At 48.2% G+C, this 20721-nt stretch overlaps 1 protein-coding gene across 1 annotated transcript in view; it reads right to left on the bottom strand.

The window, feature by feature from the left end:
* PACS1 (phosphofurin acidic cluster sorting protein 1) overlaps positions 1 to 19544 on the bottom strand; it is a 106590-nt gene extending 87046 nt beyond the window's left edge. Inside the window, 2 exon segments of the mRNA XM_049780152.1 lie at positions 19164 to 19276; positions 19278 to 19544. Of these exon segments, the coding sequence (XP_049636109.1) occupies positions 19164 to 19276; positions 19278 to 19544 (380 nt within the window).
* Positions 19545 to 20721: the final 1177 nt, after the last annotated feature.

The raw sequence follows: 20721 nt of genomic DNA, 5'->3' as shown, positions 1-20721 counted from the left end.
CTGCTTTCACAGAAGTCAAGATATGGTTCCAAATTGTCAGGGGCTTCCCAACTGACTCAAGGCCCTTCTCCCTGCTCCAGGAAGTAACCTGTATGAGAAATGGATGTCCTGTCTTACCAGCTGCTCCTCTCTCAGTGCAGAAGTGGTGACGACCTCACCAGGCCATACATACTTGGGTTGCTCCTGGTAGTGCTCTTGGGACCAGGTGGTGCTGGTGAGGGACCCTGGGCCTCCTGTATACAAATTATGTACTCAACCCATTAAGCACTCTCTCTGGCCCCAAATCTCTTCAGCCCAGAAAGACCTGATTTTAGTCAGCAGTTATTGCTAAAGAAAAATTTCCCCTCTGGAACATAAGGAAACCTATCACTTGGCCCAAGTCCCAGACACACCAAATTAATCTGACACAAAATCTGAGTTTTGAAGGTTGTGCCCCATTTTCAGCCCAAATCCACCTGCCCCAAAAGATGATGTGTTCTTCTGCTCGGTGGAGAAAAAGCCAACCAAAAAGGATTAATGACATCTCCTTTGTCATACATTTAAAGGAAGTAAGAGATAGCACAGCGGTGTTTGCCTTGCAAGCAGCCGATCCAGGACCAAAGGTGGTTGGTTTGAATCCCGGTGTCCCTTATGATCCCCCGTGCCTGCCAGGAGCGATTTCTGAGCAGACAGCCAGGAGTAACCCCTGAGCACCACCAGGTGTGACCCAAAAACCAAAAAAAAAAAAAAAACAAATAAAGGAAGTAGAAAAAAAGGAGAGAAGGGATTACCTACAAATAACAGAAACAAAGCAATGATACAACAGAGTAAATGAACAAATTTATTAAAGATGAAAGCATGCATGATTTATTACATATTTTGGTGGCGGAGAAGAAATATGATTAGATCCATTAATAGTCTGAGTTTTATCTTCCCAGGGGACCAAGCGTTTCCCGAGCTGCTTATTCACTTTGTTTGAACACAAATATGCCCTCAGACATAACAGCCGGCGTAACTACTGTCCACACATCTGACTCTCCTGAGACAACATTACTGAACACCAGACTGAAGGCAGATCACACTGTCACATTCCACTGCACCTGAGTTCCAAGCGTCAAACAGATACCTCCTTATGGAAACAATAACTAACAATAATAACAAAATAATAACAAAACAATGACTAACAGACCAACCAACATCGGGCCGACCTGGACACTACCCCCACCCAGCCCTGCACATCATTTGCACAGTCAGTATGGCCCAGAGATGTTACAGACCTGACTCCCAGGACTGTAAATGCCCAAATCTTTAGACTCATGTTATTTCTCTTCAAACAAAATCACAAAAAGATATCCTCACCTCTAAAATCCAGGGAGGGTTGGGGTTGGGGGACTGGCCTGGAGGTAATCAAGTAAATTTGAACCAAGCTCCAGATAACGGGCTTTAATACTCCAAAAGAAAAAATGAAATCCACCTCTGATGGTAATGGTCAAGGTCAGGGTTGTTAAATTTTATTCCCTGTTGTCAGAAGATGAGACCACTACCAGGGCCAGAGTGGTTAATTCCATTTAATTCTAAACCAGTAGGGCACTTGCCTTGCACATGGTAGATCCAGATTCAAGCCCTGGCACTCCATATGGTCCCCTGAGCTCGTCGAGAGTGATTCCTACGTGCAGAGTCCAGGAGTAACCCTTGTGCACCACTGGATGTGGCTCCAAAGCAAAACAAAAAAAGAAATACCCACACACACACCTGAAACACACTAGCAGGCCTCTCTGGTGTTTCACCTTGGCAGAGGGAAAAGCAAAACATGTCTCCCCAACCCTCAAACACCCCACGTGTGACTCTCGAGCTCAACTGTGGTGAATTCACAGCCAATTCTCTAAATGTCATATTAAAGCCCACTGATTTCATTTTTGGTTTGGAGATATCACCTGGCAGTGCTTGGAGGGGACAGCCAGCCTGAGCCTGGGGTGCTGAGGGTTGGCTGCTCCATCCATGCTCAGGGGACCACAGTGCTGGGATCAAGCTTCGGGGAGTCTCACACAAAGTTTACGCTCAGCCTGTTGTACTACCTCCCTCAGTCCACCATTCATTCCTTTTATTTTTTTTCAAAGTAATTCTTTTGTTGTTGTTGTTGTTGTTTCGTTTTGTTTTTTTTTCTTTTTTGGTCACACCCAGCATCGTTCAGGGGTTACTTCTGGCTCTATGCTCAGAAATCGCTCCTGTCAGGCTCAGGGGACCATATGGGATGCCTGGATTTGAACCACTGACCTACTGCATGAAAGGCAAACACCTTACCTCCATGCTATCTCTCCGGCTCATTCCTAACAGTTGTTGAACCTACAGTGTAGTAAAATAAAAGTGACAAAGCAGAAAGAGGGAAGGGCAAGACAAAACCAGAATTGAAAAGACAAAATTGTAACCACCTCTAGAAGATGGGACCAAGAGATAACATGGAGGTAAGGCCTTTGCCTTTCATGCAGAAGGAGGGTGGTTCGAATTCTGGCATCCCATTGGTCCCCTGAGCCTGCCAGGAGCGATTTCTGAGCATAGAGCCAGAAGTGAAGCGCTACAGGGTGTGACCCAAAAACCCCAAAAAAAAAGTGTAACCAACTCTTTAGAGTTACACTATGAAAACTAGAGCAGAAGGGACTCTACTTTGTCAACCTAAAGTTAAGTTTCCAGTTAAGGCTAACAGGCTAAGTTCCATGTAAGGGCTAAGTTTCTATCCCAGCAATAATGATACAGACCGCAAGACCCTATAAACCACAATATACCACCCTAGATATCTAGCCGTAAAGGGACATGATGAAACACCCTACACAACAGCCAGTCGACTTAAAGGTCAAGACTTTCTGCTTTTAGCCCTACAAAATTGGCTGTGACTCCAGGCAGAGTCGCCTTTCTGGGAGGCGGCCCTAATCGATCAGTTTGTAGCTAGTTGGTAGACAGAATATAGCTTTACTTTGCTTTATTTCTATTGCGTGTTCTAGTCCTTCAACTCCAGACCCTAACAACACATGGGACTGTAGAGACAGTAGAGCAGGTGAGGTGCTTGCCTTGCACGTGGAGAACCCCGATTCAGTCCATGACACCACATATGTTTGGGTGTCCTGAGCACCACCAGGAGTGATCCCTGAGCAGAGCCAGAACTAAGCACTGAGCAAAGTTGGATATGTCCTCCCCACCAAAATAATAATAATAATTAAAAAATTAATTTTATAAAAAAATAAGTTACACACCAAGCCATTCTATACTCTTCATTTTAAGTCCCAATGTTCACCCTAAGAAACCCAATCATTGTGATGTCCCACAGCTGGAGAGGGGTTAATGCATTTTATTTAGGAAGAACTATAAAATTGTCAATATATTTGTAGATTTCCAGCCAAAATGGAAAAACGAAGACAGTGCTTAGTTTAAAAGGATGGTTCTTTTGCCAGCACGGAGGTTGGAGGAGACATGGATGAAAGAAGTTAAGATGAAGGGCAAGCTAAGAATGGCAAATTCGTAAATGGTTATGATATAGGCCACACACGTGGGCCAGGGCCAATAAAGATGTTATCTCTCTGGGAAAAAAAAAAGGATGACCTAGGGGCCAGAGAGCACAGTGGGCCCTTACCACTGTAGAGTACACTGGGAAGGAGCGGGTAAGGTACTTGTATGCCTTGCACATAGCAAACCTGAGTTCAATTCCTGGTACTTCTACTGGTACTACCAGGAGTGATTTCTGAGCATAGAGTAAGAAATCAGCACTGAGCACAGGTTGTGAGGTTTAAAAACAAACAAATTTCTTCTAATTAAAAAAAGAAAATTGGGGCTGGAGAGATAGCATGGAGGTAGTGTTTGCCTTGCATGCAGAAGGATGGTGGTTCTAATCCCAGCATCTCATATGGTCCCTCGAGCCTGCCAGGAGCAATTTCTGAGCATAGAGCCAGAAGTGACCCGAGTGCTGTCGGTGTGACCCAAAAACCAAAAAAAGGGAAGAAATTGGGGGACCAGAGCAATAACACAGCAGGTAGGCATTTGCCTTGCACGTGGTCCCCGGCATTCTCTATGGTCTAAGCATGCCAGGAGTGATTTCTAGACTCAGAGCCAGGAGTAACCCCTAAGCACTACTGGATGTGGGTGTGAACCAAAAAAATTGGGAGGGGGGGAGGTTGGGCTACATCCGGCAGCGCTCAGGGCTTACTCCTGGCTCTGTGCTTAGAAATCGCTCCTGACAGGCTCTGGGGACCATATGGGATGCCAGGATTCAAACCACCGTCCATCCTGGGTCAGCTGCTTACAAGGCAAACGCCCTACTGCTGTGCTATCTCTCTGGGCCCCTCAAAAAATTTTTAGCCTATTTACAAAGGTCTAAATGTTTCATGATGCAATATACCTTTAAAGTAGAATATAGTTTTTCTATAAGATGGAAATCTTAAAAAGGCGAAAAAAAAATTCAAGTCCTCTTAAGCCTTCACTTCCCTGAGCTGCCCATTTTCCTGGTAAGAAGCAGCAGCTCTGAACCGGTTTTGTTGCTCTTCTGGCTGCCAACCCAGAGCCACGTAAGTCAGCAGGTCAAATAGGGAAGTTGTCAAGTCAAGTTGGCTCACAACAAAGCTGTGGTTTGCAGGCAAAGCCCGAGCCATCTCTGACGTTCATATAAGCTGGCAGGATGGAGAAACAGGATCCTGACCTAGCCAGTTTCAGAAAACCAAAATATCGTGTTGGTGACTTTCTGGTCTCTCAGGCTTGGCATTGGGCAGGATATGCATCTACTGTGAACCCAAGATGGGAACTGTCCCATCGAGGAAACTGGAATTCCAGCAAATCAGCCTGACACCTGAAAGAAAGATATTTTTGGAGGCATGTAGAAAATGACAGGGCCAATAAAGGTGCAATAAAAACAATAATCGCAGGAGGGAAATCAGAGCCACACGCACATGCAAGGCAAACGTTCTGCAGCTGAACCACCTCCCCAGCCCTTAACAGCTATTAGGTTTAAGTGTTTTCTACACATGCCACAGAAGCACTTTACTTGCATTAATTCTCACTTAATCCCCATATTAAATGATGGGTAGAACAATTCCTATGCCCATTCTATAGACAAAAGAAAATGGAAGCAGGGGTTAGGGAGATGCCTCAACAGGCTGGAGCATGTGTTTTGCATGCAGGGGACCCTGATTCAATCCCTGGCACCAAATGAACACCCTGAACCCCTCGTTGGGAGTTCAGCACTGCCAAGTGTTGCCCCAAACCAAAAGAATGACAATCAAAGTAGGGCCTGGGATCTGGCTCAGTCTGAAGGCACATGTTTCACAGTTGTGAGGCCCTGGGTTCTGTCCAGGAAAAACGAGGACAATGGAAGCATTAGGGCAGCTACTTGACCCAAGTCACTCAAATGTTTGGCAGCAGTAGGGAAACAAGTTCTAGCTTGGACCACAGCCCATCCTAGAGGCCACTCGCTGTCTGCCTCGAACCCGGGAAGCAGTTGGAACCCTAACATGGTACAGGAGCAAATGCTCAGAACACATAGGGCAGGTGCACACTAAGTTTCAGAGGTTTGTTTTAGCCCCCTTTTTTTCCTTTTTTTGGTTTTTGGGTCACACCCAGCTGCGCTCAGGGGTTACTCCTGGCTCTGTGCTCAGAAATTGCTCCTGGTAGGCTCGGGGATGCCAGGATTCGAACCACCGTCCTTCTGCATGCAAGGCAAACGCCCTACCTCCATGCTCTCTCTCCAGCCTTCTTTCTTTAAATTATTATCATAACATCATGATTTGCCACATTGTTCATAGTAGTTTCAGGCATTGTATGTTCCAATACCAACCCCACCACCAATGTGACCTTCCCTCAGCCAGTGTCCCCAGTTTCCACCCCCACCCCAACCTACCCCCTTAGCAGACACAAATTTATTTTGTATTGTTTGTTACAATACAAAGACAAATGGAAATATCAAAAATGGGATCGATAAAAGGTAAGTTGTGATAATTGTTCAATCTCACAATGTTTACTACTGAGGTCACTGAGGGCTAACTGGATGGTTGGTTCGAGTGGAGCTTTCCTTCTGTGTTTTCTTTCATGAGCTTGGTGGTCTTCTATGCAACGTCCACATCAGATTTGTTGATTCTATTGGGCTGACAGTAATATGAAATCTGGAGGTATTGGGCGGCCACACTTGCCGTCTAGGATCTATGGAATGGGAATGATTTGGTGGGTTGGTAGCTTGAAGAGGTTCCAACACACTAAGTTTAATCAAAGAGATGGCTCTAAAGTCAATGAGTCATGCCTAAAACCCAGCTCCACCCACATCATCCAAGGGCTTTCACTCAGTTTCCCTTTCTGTGAAAGGGATCTCGGTGGGGCCGGGCGGTGGCGCTGGAGGTAAGGTGCCTGCCTTGCCTGCGCTAGCCTAGGACGGACCGCGGTTCGATCCCCTGGCGTCCCATATGGTCCCCCAAGAAGCCAGGAGCAACTTCTGAGTGCATAGCCAGGAGTAAACCCTGAGCGTCACAGGGTGTGGCCCAAAAACCAAAAAAAAAAAAAGAAAGGGATCTCGGTGGAGCCTACCTCTGCTGGGCTACAGACACTGTAAAGACATCAGCCCGAACACCTTTGGTTGGGCCTTGTCCAACCAGCCTAGCCAAAGAGCCCTTCAGGGCAGGCCAGAGTAGAGCACAGTTGCATGTGTGAGACCCCAGGTTCCATCCGAGGAGAAAAACCTGTAACACTTACAGTACCTGACTATTACAGATCCAATTACATACTAATTACCTATCTTACACACGAAAATGTACATTTGAGGAGCCAGAGCAATAGTACAGCGGAGAGGGTGCTTGTATTGTATGAGGCTTACTCAGGTTCAATCCCCAGCATCCCATGGTCTCCCATGAATTACCAGGAGTAATTACTGAGATTTCTCAGTGTGGTCTAAAAATAAACAACAAAAACAAAATCCAAAAATGTACATTCAAGGAGAATGAACTTTATCAGCCTGTTGAAATTTCCCCAATACTTAATTAGTGCTTTGGTACATAAAATAATAAATATTCATTGTGGGCCTGGAGAGATATAGCACAGTGGTGTTTGCCTTGCAAGCAGCCGATCCAGGACCAAAGGTGGTTGGTTCGAATCCCGGAGTCGCATATGGTCCCCCGTGCCTGCTAGGAGCTATTTTTGAGCAGACAGCCAGGAGTAACCCCTGAGCATCGCTGGGTGTGGCCCAAAAACCAAAAAAATAAAAATAAATAAATAAATATTCATTGAATAAAAAATATTATAAGGACCAGAGAGATAAATACAGCAGGTAGGGTGTTTGTTTTGTACACAACTGACCCAGATTTGATTCCTGGCATCCCATAGGGTCTCCAGAGCCTGCCAGGAGTAATTTCTGAGTCAGAGCAAGGAGTAATCCCTGAATGGCAACGGTGTGGCCAAAAAAAAAAAAAAAATTATGTTTTCATTTAATCAAAAAACTAACATCATTTCATTCAATAAACATTCCAGAAAAATATGCTTGAGTCATTGGCAAATTTCTGTATTGTGCACCTCTAAAGGAACTCAAAACTGGGTGGGATATGGCTCGGCAATACAGCATCTACTGTGTATGTATGAGGCTGTAGGGTTCATCCCTGGCATTGCCAAAACAACAATATAAACATTTCTAAATTCCCAGCCAGAATTGGGCAGGTGGGCGGCTTTCTAACAAGATATGTCAGTTGAAATCTGTACTGCTTAACAGTCTTGGACAAGGCGTACTGGGTGGAGGAAACAAATGCAGAAGCCCAAAGGCAGGGGTGACCAAGGGCCTCTGGCCTAAGCCAGTCAGCCCAGAAATAGAGATGAGATCAAATACAGCAAGACACTGGCTCACAAAGGGAGCTTGAAGGACCTGAGAGATAGCACAGCAGTAGTGCATTTGCCTTGCAAGCAGCCGATCCAGGACTGATGGTGGTTTGAATCTCGGCATTCAATATGGTCCTCTGAGCCTGCCAGGAACAATTTCTGAGCACAGAGCCAGGAGTAACCCCTGATCACCACCGTGTGTGACTCAACCTCCCCCCCAAAAAAAAGGTGGGGGAGCCTGAGTACTGAAAAGGGGGTTATTTGGGCCCAGAGAGATAGCATGGAGATAAGGTGTTTGCCTTGCATGCATAAGTTTGGTGGTTCAAATCCCTGGCGTCCCATATGGTCCCCTCAGCCTGCCAGGAGCGATATCCGAGCATAGAGCCAGGAGTAACCCCTGAGCGCTGCCAGGTGTGACCCAAAAAAACAAAAAACAAAAAAAGGAAAGACAAGGGGATTATTCTGGACTAGAGAAATCGTACAGTGGAAAGGTACTTTCATGCATGTGCCTCCCTTCTAGAGGTTCAATCCCCAGCACCCCAAATGGTCCCTAGAGTCCTGGTAAGAGTGATCCATAAGCATAGAGCCAGGAGTAAGCCCTGAGTGTGACCAGGTATAACCCCAAAACACACACACACAAAAAGATCAGGGAGATAGGTTTATAGTACAACATGTGCCTGGCAGGCAAGAGGGCCCGAGGCCAATCCCTGACACTACAGGCTCCTCCCTCTCAGGATATGGCCCTGGTTACCCCTAAGCTATCTACCAGGCCTGGGGAGTTGGCTCCAGTTCCAATGGCCTGAACACCATATTCAAACGTTTCTTTTACAGCTTCACGGTGATTTAAGACTCCTTGGAGGAATGCACTGAGTAGATTTATTATATGTCTTCAAATAAATTAAATTTGAGAGCAACATTCACCCATCTCTTCTGTGATGCATGTTTAGTAAAGAGTCTAGAAATCACAAAAATATAGAATGACAAAAATTAGGGACTAGAGAGACAGTACATATAGCAGGCAAGATACTTGCCTTGCATGCAGCTGATGTGGGTTCAGTCCCCAGTATTCCCTATGGTTCTGTAAGCCCACTAGGAGGGATTCCTGAGTACAGAGCCAATAATAACCCCTTAGCATGGCTGGGTGTAGCCTAAACCCATTCCCTCAAAAATAATTAATATCATGCACAATCCTACTACCATTTAAAAACCATTTAGGTGTTCATGCCTCCAGATGTTGTTTTTTTTTTTTTTTTTCAGTACATATCAAGACCTCAAACTAGAAAGAGAATGTCAAGGTGATATCAGGAAGTAAATCCTCAAAAAGAAATGAGCAAGACTAGAAGACAAAAAGCCTGAAATGAGGAAAAGCTAACAAAAGAATATGAATGGGCCCTTGAAATAGGGAAGTGGGAGAGCATTTTTTAAATAATTTAAAGAAAAGAAGACTTTGATCTAATCAAAGAAAAGCCACAAATATTAACATTAGAAATGCCATACTGAAATTATCTCTAAAGCCATATTATCAACTGGAATGTTCTTGATGGAGGAAATGTTCTAGATGTACCATCAAAATGGATGAGCATAGAGCCAGGACTGATCCTTGAGTAAAAAGCCAAAAATAAATTCTGAAACCAGGCTGGATTGGCCCATAAGACAACAAAAAGATAGCTTATGAGCCAGAGCAATAGCACAGCAGTAAGGCCTTGCACGCAACCAACACAGGACAGACGATGGTTTGAATCCTAGCATCCCATATGGTCCCCGAGCCTGCCAGGGGTGATTTCTGAGCACAGAGCCAGGAGTAACCCCTAAGCTGAGCACCACCGGGTGTGACCCAAAAACCAAAAAAAAAAGCTTATGATGATAAAGACATAGGTGAGTAGCTAATGGAATGTTCTGGAAGATCTATAAGCTAAGTAAAATAGAGGTTGTCTCTACCACGCTGCCCAGGGAGAGGTCAGGAATGGGAATACGGGGAACCAGGTTATTCTCTGGATTTTCATGGGGTGAGAGGAGGAGAGGTTCACAGGCCTAACTGTGGACAGCAGTAAGAGGGATAACACTCCAGCAGAGCAGCCAGGTATGCCTGGGTCGTGACGACCTTCCAAAGCAATGTGGGTCCCTTTCCAGTTGGCCCTGTGAAAGGGAGAATTCTGTTGGTGTTTATTAATCCAAAGCCAAACCTCCTGGTTCCAGGTCATGACCGAGGGAGGCCTCGACAAGCCAGCACAGCCCCAGCCTGACTCCATCTCCTGCCCTCACAGACCCAATACTTGACACAACAGGGGCAGCTCACAGGCTTCGCTAAGAAACTAGGTAACAAGTTTAAAAAGAAATCACGAAACCATTAATGTGTCCAAGAGATCTGTAAATCAATACGTGCAAAACAGACTCTGAAAGTCACTCTCTTTCTGACTGAAGGAATCCGAGCTTCAAAGGAATGGAGGATAATATTACCCCGATAGGGCAGCGATTCTATTACAACACTCACAAAGAGAAATTTAAATCTTCCAAGGCCCAAATATGCTTTTGAGACCTCTAGCGCGAGGGAAATAACTGAAATTTCATCCATCCCTTTGATGTGATCCATTTCATTTGCATTATATATCATTTAGGATCTATTCTCTCGTGTGGCTTTATAGATCCTTTAAGAAATATATTTCACCACCTCTCAGAATAATCCTAAGTGAAAACAATCCCATTCAATGGATGAAAAGCCGAAGTGTGGAGAAGTCTGACTGAGTACATCATGAGAACAGGGAGTGATTATAAACTAGCTTGCCAAGTGCTTCTGTGGCTAGAAGGGCAAGTGCCTCCAACAAAAGTCACATTCCCACTGCAGGTTGGCATGGAAGTTCAGCCACTGCCTCCTCCTTTTGAAGCTCTGACATTTTGTTGTTCAATATGGCTGACTTCAAATACCCACATTTTTAAAAGAACGTAGACTTGGGAGAAATGAGACTGATAAACTATCAAACTCCTGGGGCCAGAGCAATAGCATAGTGGGCAGGGCATTTATTTGCCTTGCACAGGGCCAATCCAGGTTCAATCCCCAGCATCCCATATGGTCCTCTAACCCTGCCAGGAGCAATTTCTGAGCACAGAGTCAGGAGTAACCCCCTAGCGTCGCCTGGTGTGGCCCCAAAACCAAAACAAACAAAAATGCCAAACTCCTTCCCTCCGTCCACATGCACAGATAAGGAAACGCAAACTTGCTTTGTAATGACTGACAGACAAGTGTGACCGAGCTGGTGATATGGAAGGGCACATTTTATCTCATCAGTTTTGAGATCACTAAAGAAACCTTGAACATTTGCAAAAATGCATTAATTTTTCGCCTTCTCTGCCTAAGCAACTCAAAATAAGAAAGGAACTAAAGGGCAGGATCAATAATGAGACTCCAGAACCATCCCCGCCTCCAACACAGCCACTCCACGATCTATACTGGATTCCCGCAGAATAGGCAAAATGTACGCCACAGCCCAAGCTGTGACTTTCACAAAGGAGTGCCAAAGAGACACTTGTTTATAACAGAATCTTCAAAGTCAGGGACCACAGCGAGAGCACAACAGCTAAGGCAGTTTGCCTTGCACACAGATGACCCAGGTTTGATTCCCTGCATCCCAAAGAGTCCCCTGAGCCCACCAGGAGTGATTCCTGAGCACAGAGCCAGGAGTAAGACCTGAACACTGTCATATGGTGGTCTCAAAACAAGACAACAAACAACAACAAAAATAAATCTTAAAAGTTACCTGTGGGTCAGGCTGGTGAGGTGACGCTAGAGGTAAGGTGTCTGCCTTGCAAGCGCTAGCCAAGGAAGGACGGCCATTCGATGCCCCAGCGTCCCATATGGTCCCCCCAAGCCAGGGGCAATTTCTGAGCGCTTATCCAGGAGTAACCCCTGAGCATCAAACGGGTGTGGTCCCCCCCCAAAAAAAAAGAACACCAAAAGTTAACTGTGGGTCAACTATCAACATGGAAGCGGAGGTTGAAAAGCTGGAACTGATGTTCCAGAATGCTGATTCTGATCTGGATTACATTCAGTACAGGCTGGAATATGAAATCAAGCCTAATCATCCTGAGTTCAGGCAAGAAAAATCCTGTTACACTCTTTTTTGTTTTGTTTTGGTTTTTTTGGGCCACACTCAGTGGTGCTCCTGGCTATCTGCTCAGAAAGAGCTCCTGGCAGGCATGGGGGACCATATGGGACGTGGGATTCGAACCAACAACCTTAGGTCCTGGATTGGCTTCTTATAAGGCAAACGCCGCTGTGCTATCTCTCCGGCCCCTGTTACACTCTTAGAGGAGTTGTCAGCAATAAAAAAAATAAATAAAATATCAAATAAAACTTTTGTATGCACGCTTATCAAGAGTCGCATTTGTGCTACTTTGAATAACAAACTATGGTCATCATACAAGAACTAAAAAAACAGAGGCTGGAGAGATAGCATGGAGATAAGGCGTTTGCCTTGCTTGAGGAAGGTTGGTGGTTCAAGTCCTGGGCGTCCTGAGCCTGCCAGGAGTGATTTCTGAGCATAAAGCCAGGAGTAACCCCTGAGAGCTGCCGGGTTTCACCAAAAAAAAAAAAAAAAAAAAAAAAAAAAAAAAACTACAAAAACAATCAGAGTTGGAAGCTATCATCATTGACTGAAGAAGAGAAAGCTGCAGCAAAACATAAAATCTTCCATGTTGGGGGCCGGAGAGATAGTGTGGAGGTAGGGCATTTGCTTTGCATGCAGAGGTATGGTGGATCGAATCCCAGCATCCATATGTCCCCTGAGCCTGCCAGGAGCGACCCCTGAGCGCCGCCGGGTGACACACACACACACACAATTAATAAGTAAAAAATAAAATCTTCCATGTCAGATTTACAAAGAAACTGACTTATGGGGGCCGGGCGGTGGCGCTGGAGGTAAGGTGCCTGCCTTGCCTGCGCTAGCCTAGGACGGACCATGGTTCGATCCCCCGGCATCCCATATGGTCCCCCAAGAAGCCAGGAGCAACTTCTGAGCGCATAGCCAGGAGTAACCCCTGAGCGTCACAGGGTGTGGCCCAAAAAAACAAAAACAAAAAAAATTAGTTTGGGGCCGGGCGGTGGCGCAAGAGGTAAGGTGCCTGCCTTGCCTGCGCTAGCCTTGGACGGACCGCGGTTCGATCCCCCGGCGTCCCATATGGTCACCCAAGCCAGGAGCGACTTCTGAGCGCATAGCCAGGAGTAACCCCTGAGCGTTACCGGGTGTGGCCCAAAAACCAAAAAAAAAAAAAAAAAAAAAAAAAAAGAAACTGACTTATAAAATAAGATTCTAATGGAAAGATAAATTCCAGAGAGATTGAATGCTATCTTGTTAGCATCTGATGATTATAGGTGGAAAGATTATGAGGACTGAGCTCCTGTGAAATGAAAATGAAGCCCTACAACAGAGGGGATAATAAGGACATCAACAATGTTTAGTGAAAAAGATGGGATAGAAATAAAGGAATTAAAAACATCATGTTTGGGGCCGAACTATAGCAAGTGGCAGGGCATTTGTCTTGCATGTGGCTGATCCAGAATGGCACGGGTTCGATCCCTGGCATCCCATATGGTCCCCGAGCTTGCCAGGAGCAGTTTCTGAGTGCACAGCTAGGAGTAACCCTAGAGCACTGCCAGATGTGGAATCCCCCCCCCTCCCAAAATCATGTTGAACCCAAGTGGTAGTACAGTGGAGAGGGAACCCCGGATGGTTCCCCGAGCAATGCTAGAAGTGATCTGAGTGCAGAGCTAGGAGTAAGCACTGAACACTGCTGGGTGTGGCCCCAAACCCAAAAACTGCGTATGTTGTGCAGGAGAGACTCTATGGCAGATAAGGTGTTTATTTTGCATGTTGGACCCCTGATACCACGTTTCCTCAAGCACTGGCAGGAGTCACTTCTGAGTAGAGAGCAAGGGGAGCAAAGCTGTGGTCCCAATTCCCACAATTTAGTTTTTGCACACACACTTAAATCTTGTTACTTCACATAAAGATTCAACATTATATTGCATTTGTTCTTGTATGACTGCGATAATGTAGATGTTTTTAAAAAATTCATATATATCATAATGTCATAATAATCAAATAAGAATATGCCTTGAAAATGAAAGGTTATGAAAAAAAAAGTTAACTGCGAGTGTGGGCACTGTTCCTCCCCCCACCCCCATCTTCCTTCTTTCAGGAGGCCTGGCAGATAAGAACCTGCCCCTAAAAAGCACTGTATCAGTAATAGTGCCTAGAATTCTGAACTTCATTTTTTGATGCTGTCATCCATACAGGAACACCCCAATTTAATAGAATGGACAACTAAGAAGATTAGTAAACCTTTTGCCATTGTATTAATGACTTCTTTGGAGATACAATAATTTTCACAAATGTTTTGCTATTATACTTTTTTCTTTTTTAATTTTTTTCTTTTTCTTTCTATTCTTTTTTAATAATAACTTTGCTCTCACTTATCTGAAAGCAAATATATTATGCCCAACTATGTCAACTATGTGATGCATTTCTTTCCTTTCTCCCTTCTTCCTTCTCTCCCTCCCTCCCTTTCTTTCTTCCTTCCTGGCTCAGGGGAACACATGGGATGCCAGGGATCGAACCAGGGTCTGTCCTGGGTTGGCCGCTTACAAGACAAACGCCCTACCGTTGAGCTATCGCTCCACCCCAGGTGCATTTTCTTTAAATTAAGTTAAAAAAAAATAAAGTCAACTGAATGAGAATAGGAACGAGGGCTTTAGTTTTAAATTTCTTATCTTCCTATAATACCCAAATTGCTAATAATATACATATAGTAATCTTTTTCCTCTTCTAGTAGATATGGCTATATTGGGACCAGGAAGATAGCTCAAGGGGGCTTCATATGAAGGCCAGGATTCAATCCCTGAGCACTAATAGGAGCAACCCCATAATGTGCAAGAAGCAGCCCCTGACCACCACCAAGAGTGGCTCAACACCAAAACCAAGTAACAAAAATGGCCACCAAAGAATAACAGTGATTTTATTTATTTTACTATTATTTTTGGTTTTTGGGTAACACCCAGCAGTGCTCAGGGGTTACTTCTGGCTCTATGCTCAGAAATCGCTCCTGGCAAGCTCAGGGACCATATGGGATGCCGGGATTCGAACCACCCTCCTTCTGCATGCAAGGCAAACTCCCTACCTCCGTGCTATCTCTCCGGCCCCAATAACAGTGATTTTAAAGCCAACAATTGGTACCTTCTTCCTCCATAAAAAGTTGAATACAAATACATCACAATAGATTCTGAGATGTGTCAGTGGATGTTAAAAATGGAGAAAACATCTGAGAAACATCTAAAATGCTCAGAATTTTTAGAAAAGAAAAAGTATTTTACAAAAAGCAAATTTTATTTCTATAGGGATCTGAAAAAAGTATGGCTTTCCTAACACTCAATTTTCCAACTCTCTGCTGCTCTATGTAAAAAAATTCTATTTTCAAAAGACTGAATCCCATGACAATCAAAAACACACATACAGGGCCCGGAGAGATAGCACAGCGGTGTTTGCCTTGCAAGCAGCCGATCCAGGACCAAAGGTGGTTGGTTCGAATCCCGGTGTCCCATATGGTCCCCCTTGCCTGCCAGGAGCTATTTCTGAGCACACATCCAGGAGTAACCCCTGAGCACCACCGGGTGTGACCCAAAAACCAAAAAAAAAACCAAAAAAACAAACAAAAAAAAAACACACATACAGTATATATGTGTATATATCTACATATATAAAACCTCTGATTCACATATTTACATTTCTTGGGTTTTTGTTTTGTTTTGCTTGTTTTTTATTTGGATCACAAGCAACTGTTTGCAGGGCTTACTCCTGGCTCTGCCCTCAGGGATCAGTCCTGGTAGGGCTTGGGGGACCATAATGGGTGCTAAGAATCAAACTCAGGTCCACTTATGCTTGCTTCTCAGGCTACCTATACAAGAATTCTCTTCTAGGGGCTGGAGATAGATGCAGCAGGTAAAGCACTTGCTTTACATGAAGCCAACTGGGTCCAATCCCTGGAACCCTATACGATAGCCAAACACCATCAAGAATAATACCTGAGCCTAGAGGCCTTGAGCACTGTTGAATATGGCTCAAAACAAACCAGACGAGAGAGCTGAACTTCTGAGTGTGGTCCAAAAGCAAAACCACAAACAAAAGCAGCAAACCACTGCTAGTCGCCTGACTACTGGCAGAGCACTGTGCCAATAGGCCCCGAACAACGCCAACAGATACAGCACCCCAAATTAGCGGGATGACTCTTGTAATTGGAAGAGCCAATAGCAGGCCATTTTCTCACACAGGGTGTTATTTTCCACCCTGCATATAAAACAACATGCTCCAAAGAGCACAAGTGTTCCACAAGTCGTTCACAGGCAGGAGAGTGACGGATGACGAAGCCAGAGCAGGCAGTGGGCAGTCTGGAGGAAAGTCAGCAGTGAAACTGGAGAAAACAGGCTGGCCAGGCCATTCTCTCTGACTTAGCCTTGTCATGGTCAGGGCAGCAGGACACCTGCTTAATTCTTGGGCTAATAATTCATTATGTAGACTGTTCAGTGGTCTAAGTGGGCAGCTTAAACTCCAGGGCCAGGTTTGAAGCGTTAGCACAACGGGTAGAATGTTTGCCTGTATGTAGTCAGGCAGGGTTCAATCCTTGGCATCCCATATGGTCCCCCAAGCCACCAGGAATGACTGTTGAGCACATGGTCAGGAATAAGCCCCCCAAATAACAAGAAGATTAAATAAAATGAAAAACAATAAAAACAAACCAGAAACCAGCAATTAATTTACCTCTATCCCAGCCAGCTGGCCCATCTCCATCAATGGGTGAGACTAGAGCAGGAAACTGTCCAATGTCATCCATCAGGGCTCAAGAGAGCACAAGGGGTGCCCTTGAGAGGCCTGGGTGGCATTCCTGATATGCTCAGATCTCCTCAGCATACTGCTAGTGAACCCCCTCCCCAAACAGTAGTCTCCAAGGTAGGTCCCCAAACCTCGAATGTTACTACTAATGCTAATTAAAAAAACAAGTCACTAAATCCAGTGAGAGGAGGGGCAAAGAACATCTCCAGAACATGGCCCAGTGGGAAAGGAAAGTGCTCTGCGTGCTGTAGTGGGGGATCCATCAGTGCAGACAGGCCCTCAGGGAGGAATGTCATCACATACTCCACTACTACTCCAGTCAAGGGCCAGTGGAAACTCTAACATTGGGGTTTCCAGTCTCCTAGAGGAGGCTGAGGCCAGAGTCAGTCCCTAGACGGCAGATGGAAAAGCATGTCATCGGTGATGTCAGTGCATACCTGGCAGCAACAGCCCCGCCCTTTCCAAAAAGGATCCCTACCGGAACTTCTGAGGGTCTCACTGGAGTCCACACACCACTGGAGCATCACTATTGGCATAAAAAATAACAGACACCCAGACAGACAGTTGTTAGCAAGGGAAGCAGGGCAGGGCCAGAACCACCCACCGGACAGAGGGTCAGACTTGGGTTCGAGTCCCTTACCACACGTGGTCCCTGACCCTACCAGGAGTGATCCCTTGTCATAGAACCAGGGGTAAGTCCCAAAGCACCGTCAGGTGTGGCCCCAACATGAAAAAATAATTAGGACATAGTCATGCAATTTCCTACCCACTACATATTATAATTTAAGAGAGAACTACCATATAGCATCCCCGATTTTCACAAACTTCATGTTGAGTTATACAAACACACATCCCAAAAAGTACCACCAATACATACAAAAAGAAAGTACTATTATAAAATTCAAAAACATTTCAAAGGCCAGAGTTGGCTCAACAGGCTTGGATTTGTATGCAGGAGATTCAGGTTCCATCCCCATCACTGCGTGGAGGAAACCCTGCACAGACCCAGGAGTAGCCCATTACCCCTGAGTGCTTCCTCTCCCAAACCACTCCTCACCCTCCCTAACCGTCACCGCCCCCCCCCCCCCAAATTCGCAGACCAAGTGCATACTTTGCATACACGAGGTCCAGGTTTAGGGTATTTTTGTTCTGTTTTGTTTTATGGGTCACACCTCAGTGTGCTCAGGGCCCTGTGCTGATGAATTACTCCTGCAGGCTTGGGGAAGACATAAAGAGTAATGGGGATCAAACCCAGGTCAGATCCGTGTATAGGCAAGAGTCCTAACTGCTAGACTACTGCTGTGGGTCGAGGTCCAGATTGGATCCCTGGCACCAACCATATTATCCCCAGAGGTGCTGGAAACAGCCCCCAAATACCGAGGCAGGGGTAGCCATTTGAGCACCACATGGTGAGGTTCCTAACACCTTCCTCCTGCCCCCACAGCAAACCACTCAAAACACGATCAGGATGATAGCTCGTCCTGCTTTGTGGGTTCAATTCCTAGCATAGCAACAGCACCCCAGTATGCCAGGTGAGATCCCTGGGACCAGGGACAGGAACAGCCCGTGAGTGATCACAGTCAGGTGTGGCCCAAGCCGTGCCCCTGGGAGAAAAAAAAATTCAAAACAAACATTGTTTATAGACACACGCATGTAGAGTCAAGTTATTTTTAAAAAGACAGGGGAAATGATCAACTCACACTGCAGAATAATGTTTACCTTTGTGGGGGGAGGAAGAAGGGGATGTGGTCAGGAAGGGCACCCGAGGGCTCCAGCAGCCCAGCGTAGACAAGGCCCCCCCTCTTTTTTTTTTTCATAATACCCAAGCTGGGGAGGAAAAACATCTGCCTCTGTAAACATTTCTATGTATGACAGAGTCATATCATATATGCATGAGAAAGAAAAACTGGAACAACACAAAACAGATCTTAGCCGAGAGCAGATCTAGGGGTGGGTGGCACCTGATATCACCGCTGAACCCCGTCATCCATCCATCCATCCACAGCCTGCTCAGTGGGGGGGACCCAAACATGGCTGTGTGTAGGGGCGGGGGGAGGCGGCTTCTGTCGTCAGTCACAGGGGCTGGTCAAGGGGCACAGAGATGAGTCACTGTCCCCCCAAAATCGCTGGGGGGGGGTGTGTGGTGGGGGGGTGCAGATCCCCTGGCCTGCTCGGAAAGAGGAAAAATAGGGGCCAGAGGGGGGGAGGAGATAGATAGCGCAGCGGGAATGCCTGGCGCAGGGTCGAACCGGGCTCGATTTCCAGCGCCCCATGGGGTGGGCTTCGTGAGCTGCGCAGAGCCGGGAGGGACCCCCGCCCCCGATTTCGTTTTTAAGAGTGAAGAGACGGGAGAAAGCGTGGCCCGACAGAGAGCAGCGAACATCAGGGCGAGGGCCGCGCGCTGGGGGGCTCGGAGGGCGGAGGCCGAGGCCCGAGCGGACGGGCGGGGTGGCGGCCCCGGCCGGGGCTGCGCGGGCTCACCTGGGCACGCAGCTGGCCGAGCCGCGGTCCACCTCCCAGGTGGCGTACAGGTTCATCTGCACGGGCGCGGCGCTGCGGGCCGGGCCGGGCGCGGCGGGGGGCGGCGGGGGCGCCGGCGGGGGCGGCGTGGGCGGCGGCGGCGGCCGAGGCGGGCGCGGCGGAGGCGGCCGAGGCGGCGGCGGCGGGCCGGGGGGGCGGCGGCTGCGGCGGCGGCTGCGGCTGCGGCGGCGGCTGAGGCGAAGGCTGCGGCGGCGGCGGCTGCAGCGGCTGAGGCGGCGGCGGCAGCGGCGGGGACTGGGCGGCGGCGGCCCCGGAGCCCCGCTGGCCGCCGACGCCTCCGGGGCCTCCGGGGCCGGCGCTCGCCGCTCCGCGTTCCGCCATGGCCGGGCGGCGAGGCGAGGCGAGGCGAGGCGAGGCCGAAGCGGGCGCTCCGAGCGCTCGTCTCCTCCGCCCGCCGGCCGCGCACGCGCGCTCCAGCGCGCTCCCGAGAGCCGCCGCGCACGCGCAGAGCCTGCCTGCCTCCCTCGGGGCGCGCGGGCCTCGCGTTCGCTGCAGCCGCTGCTGCCGCCTGTTGCGGCTCCCGCGGCCGACCGGTGGGCGGGGCGCCCCGAGGGGCGTGGCCTCCGGGCGGACGCGCCCCCGACGCTCGGGGACTGCGGCCGGCGCGCTCCCGCCGGCCCCGCCCACCCGCGGCGCCCATCCGGGACCCCGCCCCGCCCCCTGCGCTCTGGGCCGCAGCGGCCTGCGGAAACACACACACACACACACAGACACACGCCCCCCCCCCGCTTTTCCGGGGCGCGGCCCCCCTCCTCCGGCAAGGATAGATGGACGGATGGATGGATGGACGGATGGAGGGATGGATGGGCGGGCCGGAATGCGGCGGGGGCGCGCGCCTCCCTCATCATCTTCAGCCCCGCTAAGTTCCCTCGGGTTGCGGCCTCGCCCCTCCTGCCTTTTGGGGCGCTGGCCGGGCTGTCGTGTTTTTCCTCCCTCGCCGGCCACCCCGGCTCCCCGCAGGACAGGAACCCTCTTCGAAGGAAGCAAGCTCCCTCCCCTCCCTCCTCCCTGCCGCCCGGCCTTGCTCCAAGCTCCCAGCTCTGCCCTCCATCTCCTCCACTTGTTAGCGCATATTCTTTGTCCCCAGGCTCCGTTGCAATGAGCGCCGCCTTTTCCTCCAAGGTCCTTCCAGACCGTCAGAACGCAGCAGCTGCCGCACATCCCACCCAGCAGCTTGGGAAAAGGCCTGCTGACGGACGCTGGAAGACTCAGGAGCAGGGGTCCCCGGCCTGAAGGAAGCACACACACCCCCGGACCCCGTTAAAACCTGGACTAGTTGGCGGAGGCCACCCCCGGAGAACGGGCTCGGGCTCGCCTTCCCGGAGAGGCTTGGCCCGGTCTGCCACAAGCTCCCCAAGGAAGCCTTGAGCTGGCCAGGTTCCCAAGCCGTGTCCCCGGCCCAGTCAGGGTGCCAAGCGGCTATTTTTACCCCCCAAGGCCAAAGCAATAAGGGCGAAGGAGGCCCAGGGACTCCCCAGGCCTGCCCAGCAGGGCCGCC

This window comes from Suncus etruscus, chromosome 9, assembly GCF_024139225.1.
Source record: "Suncus etruscus isolate mSunEtr1 chromosome 9, mSunEtr1.pri.cur, whole genome shotgun sequence".
Classification (NCBI taxonomy): domain Eukaryota; kingdom Metazoa; phylum Chordata; class Mammalia; order Eulipotyphla; family Soricidae; genus Suncus; species Suncus etruscus.
This window is presented reverse-complemented; position numbering and strand designations above follow the sequence as displayed.